The sequence below is a fragment of the Saccoglossus kowalevskii genome, chromosome 14, assembly GCF_978046115.1.
Source record: "Saccoglossus kowalevskii chromosome 14, keSacKowa6.1, whole genome shotgun sequence".
In the NCBI taxonomy this organism is placed as follows: domain Eukaryota; kingdom Metazoa; phylum Hemichordata; class Enteropneusta; family Harrimaniidae; genus Saccoglossus; species Saccoglossus kowalevskii.
The window spans coordinates 9,419,363-9,431,697 of NC_140654.1; the positions used below are offsets into that span (position 1 = coordinate 9,419,363).

The 12,335-nt window shown below is 33.5% G+C and overlaps 1 protein-coding gene across 1 annotated transcript in view; it reads left to right on the forward strand.

Moving 5' to 3' along the window:
* LOC102805021 (glutathione hydrolase 1 proenzyme-like) overlaps positions 1–12,335 on the forward strand; it is a 33,462-nt gene that overhangs the window by 2,839 nt on the left and 18,288 nt on the right. Inside the window, exons 3-7 of the mRNA XM_085507879.1 lie at positions 5,430–5,581; positions 7,976–8,093; positions 8,411–8,478; positions 9,475–9,548; positions 10,221–10,417. Of these exons, the coding sequence (XP_085364005.1) occupies positions 5,430–5,581; positions 7,976–8,093; positions 8,411–8,478; positions 9,475–9,548; positions 10,221–10,417 (609 nt within the window). The remainder of the gene's footprint in view (positions 1–5,429; positions 5,582–7,975; positions 8,094–8,410; positions 8,479–9,474; positions 9,549–10,220; positions 10,418–12,335) is intronic.

Here is a 12,335-nt window from a genome sequence, read left to right on the forward strand (position 1 = left end):
TGTTCACGTATGTTTTTTCAAGTTACATTGACAACAAAGAAAAATAGATAGGAACATGTTAGAACATAAAGAGGGTTTCAAAACTACCCTAACTATTACAATATACATGTTTACATCAATATACTACAATATACTTACATCAGCTTAAAAACAGATGTGAAAACTTTATACCAGGATAAAGGGGCTTGTATGTGGTGGTGTCTAATTGATTAGTATTACTGTTACATAATGATAATCAATGATTTTAGGATATTACGATTAATAACCCCACAAATATTATTATAGTGTTTGCGTCAAATCAGGGATTATATTAAAGCGGGAGGGTGATCACCTGTGCACGCGCGCGAATTGAGTCCCAAGCAACGATTACAACACACACTAAAAACGCAAAAGCTCATGGGTAGATGCTTATTTGTAAACAATGACACGCTATGGCCATCTGATGCATGTGCAGGTGATGACTCCCCCGCTTTAAATTTGTATTGAAGCTTTTTTTGGGTTGTTGTAACTCTGTTGCAGAATTGTAGGAAATGTTGCCCAGATTTAGTTGTGTTCCAAATTACTTCCTGGAATGGATGCAAAACTCTATTCATGTGCATATTAGAGTAAACAAACAAACAGTCACCAACATTCAAACACACTGGAAATCATTCAAAATATGATTATTATATTTTAATTAAATAATTAAGTTCTATAAAATTTAATTAAATTTGTATTTAGGGTAAGGGAATAGGTAATTTTTACATTACACTTAAATTACACTTAAAAAAGATACTTTATGTAAAATTGTAATTTTATATTAAATTTATGTTAATATCATGGAACCATTTAAATTAGTTTCACTCTTGCAGTAGAGATTCACTAGTACAGATGTATTCAATGAAATGGCTTCACTTTTCATGTAAATGCACACAAACATTGCAGCCATATTGATGGAGTTATTGCTCACTCATTTCATATTGATGGAGTTATTGCTCACTCATTCCATATTGATGGAGTTATTGCTCACTCATTCCATATTGATGGAGTTATTGCTCACTCATTCCATATTGATGGAGTTATTGCTCACTCATTCCATATTGATGGAGTTATTGCTCACTCATTTCATATTGATGGAGTTATTGCTCACTCATTCCATATTGATGGAGTTATTGCTCACTCATTCCATATTGATGGAGTTATTGCTCACTCATTCCATATTGATGGAGTTATTGCTCACTCATTCCATATTGATGGAGTTATTGCTCACTCATTTCATATTGATGGAGTTATTGCTCACTCATTCCATATTGATGGAGTTATTGCTCACCCATTTCATATTGATGGAGTTGTTGCTTACTCACTCCACATTGATGGAGTTATTGCTCACTCATTCCATATTGATTGATTATTACTCACTCATTCCATATTGACGGAGTTATTGCTCACTCATTCCATATTGATGGAGTTAATGCTCACTCATTCAATATTGATTGAATTATTACTCACACATTCCATATTGGGGTTATTGCTCATTCCATATTGATTGATTATTACTCACTCATTCCATATTGACGGAGTTATTGCTCATCCATTCCATATTGATGGAGTTAATGCTCACTCATTCAATATTGATTGAATTATTACTCACACATTCCATATTGATGGGGTTATTGCTCACTCTTTCCATATTGATTGAGGTATAACTCACTCATTCCATATTGATTGAGTTATTTCTCACTCCTTCCATATTGATGGAGTTATTGCTCATTCATTCCATATTGATGGAGTTATTACTCACTCATTCCATATTGATGGAGTTATTGCTCACTCATTCCATATTGATGGAGTTATTGCTCACTCATTCCATATTGATGGAGTTATTGCTCTTTCATTTCATATTGATGGAGTTATTGCTCACTCATTCCATATTGATGGACTTATTGCTCATGCATTCCATATTGATGGAGTTATTGCTCACCCATTCCATATTGATTGAATTATTACTCACTCATTCCATATTGATGGTGTTATTGCTCACTCATTCGATATTGATTTAGTTATTACTCACTCATTCCATATTGACAGAGTTATTGCTCACTCACTCCACATTGATGGAGTTATTGCTCACTCATTCCATATTGATGGAGTTAATGCTCACTCATTCCATATTGATGGAGTTGTTGCTCACTCACTCCACATTGATGGAGTTATTGCTCACTCATTCCATATTGATGGAGTTATTGCTCACTCATTCCATATTGATGGAGTTATTGCTCATCCATTCATATTGATGGAGTTAATGCTCACTCATTCAATATTGATTGAATTATTACTCACACATTCCATATTGATGGGGTTATTGCTCACTCTTTCCATATTGATTGAGGTATAACTCACTCTTTCCATATTGATTGAGGTATAACTCACTCATTCCATATTGATTGAGTTATTTCTCACTCATTCCATATTGATGGAGTTATTGCTCATTCGTTCCATATTGATGGAGTTATTACTCACTGTCACGAATGTCAAACATTAAATCATGTTTATGTTGTATGTCGTGATGGTGGCGTTTTGTGTTTGTCTTACTGCGATAGATAGGCAATGTTGTTTTTGGCGATAGATAATTGTTAAATATAGAGTGGCAAGATGTTTCTTTTAGTCAGCACTAGGGAAGCGGACTTTGATAGAACCCGATCTGAACGTTCATGTGATCAAATGTGGATGTCCGATCTTGTAGGTACCACAGTAAGCCATTGAATAATATTGCATCATGGGAGTTTGTGATCTATTCTGGAGGACGTCGGTTCGCCGTTGCTGGCAGTATACCATTTTTTACGTGTCTACTAATCACGCGTTTGCAAGTAACGTTAGAACAATACACTGTGTATTGTCATACAAATTAATGTATTGTGATCTACGGAATGTGCATCATAAAGATAATTCTATTGGCCAATTCCGGCCTACTGCAGTTAACGAGTGGGGAAACTCGCCAGTGAATGACATTCCCGATTTTGGTTCTGAACTGGATGTGCCTTCTAATTTGTTACTGGCTACGGAGGTGTACTGCGGTGCAAGGGAATCCACCCGGACCACTCTCCTTCTACAAGTTACGAATATTGGACAGATAAACTCTGTAATTGATTGGTATCGTGCTCGACTGAGTGTGCAGCGTGTATTCTACGACTACAGTGCTTCTGACTGCGTTTTGTAATTACCGTCGTCGCCACCGTTAGCAGAGACTCGCTGGAAAATACACCGTTATCACGCAAAGACCCGTTTTCATCTAGTTTGAAGAAACTGTATGTAGGTAGGGCTGTGTCCGATCGCCAGTATATTATTTGCGTCCGTTGTTTGTTATGTACGTTTGTCTCTTAGTTTTATGCATGCATGCAAGATTCTATGTTAGACAATTATTTACATTATCGATTTAGGCATTTCCCCGTAATAGTATAACGTAATCCACTACCCCTTTATAGAGGGTTTGGCATTTCTTGCCTACCCTTTTCCCGTGTGGAAATATTACAATATTATTACTGAATTATATTTCTAGTGTTATATTTTTGTGTAACAAAACAACGTGTACCCCACTACCCCTTGTAACTGGTCAGGCATTTCCTGCCCATCTTTTAGGTGTGTGGAATAAAGTACGTTGTTTAAGCCTTACTCGTGTAGCGTGTACTTGTTGTTTATGTCGCATATAAATTATACAACTGTCTTAAGTTTCGAATTATTAAAGGACCCAGTTCACAGGGGTGTTATGGGTGTCATTTGTTTGGGACAATTTGAAACCTTAGTTCAACCCAACTAGCACCCTGTGACACTCACTCATTCCATATTGATGGAGTTATTGCTCACCCATTCCATATTGATTGAATTATTACTCACTCATTCCATATTGATGGTGTTATTGCTCACTCATTCCATATTGATTGAGTTATTACTCACTCATTCCATAGTGACCGAGTTATTGCTCACTCACTCCACATTGATGGAGTTATTGCTCACTCATTCCATATTGATGGAGTTAATGCTCACTCATTCCATATTGATTGAGTTATTACTCATTCCATATTGACGGAGTTATTGCTCACTCATTCCATATTGATGGAGTTAATGCTCACTCATTCCATAATGATTGAATTATTACTCACTCATTAGTCCCCGTTCGGACGCAGTCCGAAAACGGGGTCTTATGTTTTGCCCAGTGTGCGTCCGTCCGTCCATCCGTGCGTCCATGCGTCCGTGATCACCTGTATCTCGAACATGCATGGACCGATTAAGTTCAAACTTCACTCATACATCACAAATTATATGGGACATGTGCACATGCATTTTTTTCATGATCCGATTAACGATAGCCGAATAGCTGCCATTTTAAGGCCGAAAATGCATCAAAATCGCACATTTTCACCATTCCGGACCCGGATCTCAGTTATGCATGGACGGATTTTGTTCAAATTTGGTACATACATTAAACATAATAGGACCTTGATGCACGTCATTTTTTTTTTGGATCGGGTTCGAAATGGCCGACTGCATCAAAATCGCACATTTTCACCATTCCGGACCCGGATCTCAGTTATGCATGGACGGATTTTGTTCAAATTTGGTACATACATTAAACATAATAGGACCTTGATGCACGTCTTTTTTTTTTTGGATCGGGTTCGAAATGGCCGACTGGCGGCCATTTTGTTTTAAAGAATTCAGTTCTGGATCCGTATCTGAGACATGCTTGGATTGATCGAGTTCAAACTTCACACACACAAGGTACATCATGTCACAAATATGTATGTGCATTTGTTTCATGATCTCATTAACGATAGCCAAATGGGAGCCGCTTTAAGGCCGAAAATGCATTGAAATCGCACATTTTCACCATTCCGGACCCGGATCTCAGTTATGCATGGACGGATTTCATTCAAATTTGGTACATACATTAAACATAATAAGACCTTGATGCAAGTCATTTTTTTTTTCGGATCAAGTTCGAAATAGCCGACTGGCGGCCATTTTGTTTTAAAGAATTCAGTTCTGGATCCGTATCCAAGACGTGTCTGGATTGATCAAGTTCAAACTTCACACACACATGGTACATCATGTCACAAATAGATATGTGCATTTGTTTCATGATCTGCTTAACAATAGCGGAATGATGGCCATTTTAAGGCCGAAAATGCATCAAAATCACGTATTTTCACAATTCCAGAACCGGATCTCAGTCATGCATGGATGGATTTTGTTCAGATTTAGCACAATGTGTTGTACATATGCAGGTGCATTTCGGTCATGATCTGCTTTGAATGTATATGTCACTCAAATATGAACGGAACGGGGACGTATCATTGACAATGACTTGTTCCATATTGATGGGGTTATTGCTCACTCATTCCATATTGATTGAGTTATTGCTCACTCATTTACTTCATCTTCTTCCTCATTAGGTTGCTACACATGGAGCAGTGTCATGTGGAGTAGAGCAATGTTCTCAAGTTGGTGTTGAAATCTTGAAGAAAGGTGGCCATGCTGTAGATGGAGCTGTCGCCACTATGCTATGCATGGGTCTTATTGGGGCTGAGAGCTCAGGAATTGGAGGGTCAGTACCAGTACTTTTGTTCAAAATGTACATAGATTTGATAGCATAAGGATAAAATATGCAACCATGCTAGCAATTTAGGATAAAGTTCACCAGTGTTTACGTTTTGTAATATTGCCATTCGATGGCCAGCACCCCAGGGACCACACATCATACACTGTCATATGCTCCCAATTACTAATCACAACTATCAGAATTAGAGATGTTTATGACATCATACCTTTAGATTATCACATGATATTGTAAATACTTTTAAGTCAAAACCTTAAAATTTAACTAAATTTGTTCAGTTCCGATTGTTGTTATTTATAACAGTAATAATGAATCTCCACAGCCTCATATTGAATTCAGACAAAGGTCTAGATGCTTCACCTCACACATGATCTTCGCATATACTCTTCTCTTCTTTAGCCTGGTAAATACTGGAAAAATATACATGGTCCCTGGCCTATACGCATACTAATCACAGACAAATTATAGACATGTTTGAACAAAAAATAATCTACCAGTACATGAAGGCTAAGTGTTGTTTGAATGTCTATATCTAGCTAGTACATTATATACTAAATAACAACATTTCTGGATATGTTATATACCGGGTACACATCCAGTTGAACACCTGTTAGAGAATATCCCACAATGCAAAGGGGCAAGCACATGTCAAGCATTGTATGTATGTATTTCTTATCATATTATTTTGGTTTTGTATTAGATTTGCTTTGCATTTTTTTTAAATTTCACACAATATGTTCTTAAATGAATCTGTTGTTTACCCTACAACTTTTGCATGTGTCTGTAATAAATATCTGCATAAATGTCATCTTACTTTTTATAAATACACCCAAGTTAATATCATATGACTTGTTATAAATACCCAAGTTAATATCATATGACTTGTTATAAATACCCAAGTTCATATCATATGACTTGTTATAAATACCCAAGTTCATATCATATGACTTTTTATAAATACACCCAAGTTAATATCATATGACTTGTTATAAATACCCAAGTTCATATCTTATGACTTGTTATAAATACCCAAGTTCATATCATATGACTTGTTATAAATACCCAAGTTCATATCTTATGACTTGTTATAAATACCCAAGTTCATATCATATGACTTGTTATAAATACCCAAGTTCATATCATATGACTTGTTATAAATACCCAAGTTCATATCATCTGACTTGTTATAAATACCCAAGTTCATATCATATGACTTGTTATAAATACCCAAGTTCATATCTTATGACTTGTTATAAATACCCAAGTTCATATCATATGACTTGTTATAAATACCCAAGTTCATATCTTATGACTTGTTATAAATACCCAAGTTCATATCTTATGACTTGTTATAAATACCCAAGTTCATATCATATGACTTGTTATAAATACCCAAGTTAATATCATATGACTTGTTATAAATACCCAAGTTAATATCATATGACTTGTTATAAATACCCAAGTTCATATCATATGACTTGTTATAAATACCCAAGTTCATATCATATGACTTTTTATAAATACACCCAAGTTAATATCATATGACTTGTTATAAATACCCAAGTTCATATCATATGACTTGTTATAAATACCCAAGTTCATATCTTATGACTTGTTATAAATACCCAAGTTCATATCATATGACTTGTTATAAATACCCAAGTTCATATCATATGACTTGTTATAAATACCCAAGTTCATATCATCTGACTTGTTATAAATACCCAAGTTCATATCATATGACTTGTTATAAATACCCAAGTTCATATCATATGACTTGTTATAAATACCCAAGTTCATATCATATGACTTGTTATAAATACCCAAGTTAATATCATATGACTTGTTATAAATACCCAAGTTCATATCTTATGACTTGTTATAAATACCCAAGTTCATATCATATGACTTGTTATAAATACCCAAGTTCATATCATATGACTTGTTATAAATACCCAAGTTAATGTCATCTGACTTGTGATAAATACCCAAGTTCATATCATATGACTTGTTATAAATACCCAAGTTCATATCATATGACTTGTTATAAATACCCAAGTTCATATCATATGACTTGTTATAAATACCCAAGTTCATATCATATGACTTGTTATAAATTCCCAAGTTCATGTCATATGACTTGTTATAAATACCCAAGTTCATGTCATATGACTTGTTATAAATACCCAAGTTCATGTCATATGACTTGTTATAAATACCCAAGTTCATGTCATCTGACTTTTTATAAATACCCAAGTTCATGTCATCTGACTTTTTATAAATACCCAAGTTCATGTCATCTGACTTGTGATAAATACCCAAGTTCATGTCATCTGACTTGTTATAATTACCTGACTAGTCAAATTTTTCTTATTTTTTCAGAGGTGGTTTTATGTTAATTAGAGATGGAGATTCCGTGGATGCATTGGACTTCCGTGAAACTGCACCAGGAGATTCAACTCAAGATATGTACTCCAATAATAATACAGCAGCTGACATTGTAAGATTCTACAATCATATCATATTTGTTATAATTTATATTGCACATTTATATCGCACAAAATTATACAATGGAGTTTTGTATATGACATGCTCGCAACACATCAAATTATTAATTTTTTGGAAAATAAAGTACCATACCATCTCCAATGGATGCGCACATAAACAAAAAAATGCATTTCTTGTATGCTGGAGTATAAAAATATTTATTTTATATTAAGCTGGATTTAAAGACTTAAAACACTAATTGGGTTTACAGCAAAATTATGGTAGCCAAAATAAAAACCAAATAAAAATAAATCTTTGATTTTATTACAGGGTGGTTTGGCTGTAGCAGTGCCTGGTGAGCTCAAGGGAATGCAAATGGCATGGAAAAAATATGGAAGGTAATAATAATAATAATATTGTAATTTTATTTTAAGTTTTATATAAAATGAATTCCACTAAATTTGCAGATTTAAATCTGAGAGAATATTAACACTTTCACAGTAATCTGTGTATATTATTTCCTGTCTGGTGTACTGTCTGGTAATTGTCATGGCAACAATATGGCCTCCAGTCAGCCATATTTAATTGTCGAAAATTATTGTTTTAACAAGTGTTACAAATTCATTTGTGTTGAAGACCAAAAACACAGCAGTCGCTAAACTCATTATCTTGGAAACAGCTGTTACAATTCTCTAGCATTGTATGACTGAACACACAAGATTGGCTCAAATTGTAACAGTAAATTTATCCTTTGAATAAATTCAGGCATGATATACGCACATATACCAAAGAATTCTGAAATATATATATTGCTATAATTTCATGTATAATAAAGATTTAATAATAAAAATAATAAGCTTAAGCAGTCTTTAACTCTTTGAGCACCACAATTTTTCCTACCCAGAATTTGGTTGAACATTTTACTTTTTTGTGAGTAGTTTTCTACAACTTTATTTATCTTTTTGAACCAAATGAACATAATTTCCTGCTGGCTACAGGTCTCGATCAAAATTTTGGAAAAAATATGAAATATTTTGTGAATTATATTTTGTGAAGGATAAAAGTTGACAAAAAGGTTAAATTACAAAATGATTAATGCATTTCATATGTGAAAGCAGTATACATTTCAGAAAATTTAAAAGAACAAAGAATTGTTATTTGCTGAAAGAAAGGTTCTATCAAATAAAAGAAATCATAGCAATAATCTCTATTTTGGCAGCCATTTTGGATTCAAAAATGGTCAAAATTTAGACAGTCATAAAGTATAATTAAGAAAAGAAATTCTGTGCTCACCCTTAATTGAAAAATTTCAAAAAAATTATAATTTGACTTCAATTAATTTTTCTAGATGTATTTTTGCTACCAGCTCCTCACTGTTTATTTTCTTTTTTCAGACTTAGATGGTCAGAATTATTTCACCCAACAATTCAGCTCGCCAAAGAGGGTTTCAAAGTTACTGGACATACAGGTATACTTGTTTGATAGCCACCATTATAGTGATTTAAGTATTTGGATCACATGTTCGGGTCACATGTTTCAGTTGAATCATGTATTCCCAATATGGAATTTGGTGTGGGAGTTCTATTTATTTTAAAAGTGTGATACTGTAAAAGGGGTAATTATTCACTGGGTTTTAATTTAGCTTATTTCGCTGACTGGAAAAATGCGCTAAATTAAAACACAGTGAATATGTAAAATTTAGCATAGAACACATTATCTAAATGACGAAACAGTGAATTTAAAACCCACTGAATATGCCTGAAATGGTAAATCAGTGAAATTTAAACCCAGTGAAAATTAGTCATTTTACAGTAATCACTATTCTATATTGAAATTCAAATTCTTGCATTACATGTATATATAATCCTTAATTAATCCAGGAAAAAGGTTGATCACAAATTTTCACTATTGCAGCAACATTTCTAACTTTATTTGTGAGGCTTATTTTTATCTAGAGAAAGAACATACAGTGCCCCAGTGAAAATCATGATTACACAATTTCATGGTTATTCTTAACTAATTAAAGCATGTTATATTATTTTGACATTGCACACTTGCAATTATAACAGAGCTAAATTTAGTAATGCATTTCATAAACCTAAAATCAAAATTTTTTTACATTTATATCTTGTTTTAACAGTTGACAGTCTGAAATCTGAAACTGCTAAGTTCAGCTATTCTAAGAAACTGAGAGATTTGTACATGCCTGGTGGTGTACCAGTCAAAGAGGGAGATACTCTCAAAAGATTAGACTACGCTGAAGTCTTGGACACAATCGCCAAGGAAGGAATTGATGCATTTTACAATGGGAGTCTAACTAATGATATTGTCGCCACTGTAAGTACATGTGCAGTGATGTAGAAATCAAGCGGTAGCTGGTCAAAATTAATCCCTACTTTGAATAAATACTGACTAGTTTTTTTAACTCCAGTGGAGCTGTTCATATTCATATTACTGATTTCCTATCATCGTCAACTTTTTGCAAAATTATATATACTGATACTTTCAGGTAGTATATATGTACCTTGAGTTTGGGTGAACCTCCCCAGAATTTGTCCAATTTGTGATGATATCTTAATTCTCTAATTTTAGTAAGTGTTTTTTGACTCCCGTGTGGGAAGCACAAAAGGGAGTCTTTGCAGTTACCCTGTCTGTATGTCTGTATGTCTGTATGTCTGTATGTATGTATGTATGTATGTATGTATGTCACTTTTTTTGTTCCACCGTTATCTCAAGAACCACTCATCAAATTTTGGTGAAACTTGGTACATAGATGCTCTGGGATAATGCGCAGAGTTGATTAGGTTTTGGTAAAAATCTATGAATATTAATTACCTAATTTGCATGATACTTCGCTGATTTTTAGCTGTTCCAAGACTGTTCCACTGATATCTAAAGAACCACTCATTGGATTTTGATGAAATGTGGCACATGGATGCTCTGAACTAGTGCGCAGATTTGATTAGTTTTGGGTAAAAATCTATGAATATTAATAACCTAATTTGCATAATAATTAACTGATTTTAAGCTGTTCTATGACTGTTCCACTGATTTTTGAAGAACCACTCATTGGATTTCAATGAAACTTGGCACATGGATGCTCTGAACTAATGCGCAGATTTGATTAGTTTTGGGTAAAAATCTGTTAATATTATTAATTACCTAATTTACATAATGATTAATCAATTTTCGGCTTTTCCACTGATATCTCAAGTACTAATCATAACATTTCAATAAAACTTGGTACATAGGTGTCATATGACACTGCACAGACCTGATAGTTTTTAGGGTAATATCAGTAATTATTAATTACCTAATTTGCATAATTAATTAATTTTCAGCTTTTGATATTTCGAGTAGTAATGATCATGTTTCAATGAAACTTGGTACATAGTTACTTGAGGACTGTGCAGAGACCTAATTTGTTTTTGGGTAAATATTTGTGCATATTAATCATCTTATTAGCATAATTAGTTAATTTTCAGCTTTTCACCTGATATCTCAAGTACTAATCATTACATTTCAATGAGACTTGCGACATAGATATTCTAGGACTATGCAGAGACCTGATTAATTTTGGGATAAATAATTGTGCCTATTAATTACCTAATTTGCATAATTAGTTAATTTTTTGCTGTTCTATGGCTGTTGCACTGATGTCTAAAAACCACTCATTGGATTTCAATGAAACTTTTAAAGAGTACCCATCACATTTCAATGAACCTAAGACTATGCACCATATTAGTTTTTGGTAAATATTTATGCTTCTTAATCACCTAATTAACATAATTAATTAATACTGATATCTCAAGTATTGATCGTCACATTTGAATAAAACTTGGTCCATAAATGCTCTAGGACAATAGACAGCCTGATTAATTTTGGGTTAAAATCTGTTCATATTAATTCTCTAATTAGCATAATAACTAATATTTTTTTGGTTCTAATCACATTTCAATGAAACTTGGTACATTGTGCAGACCTTATTAGTTTTACACTTAAATCTGTTCATATTAGTTACCTTATTTGCATAATTAGTTTTCAGCTATTCCATCAATATCTCAAGTGGAAGTAATTTTTAATGTGTCTCCAAAACTCTCAGCACACGGGAGTTCTTTCTAAGCTTTCTTTGATTTAATTTTTGGTAAAAATAGCCATTTTTGACTTCTTCTTTAAAATTGCTAGTCAAATTGCTTTGATATTTTAGATGTAGTCACCTTTAGGGGACTACTTACAGATTTGTACATTTCTTGAC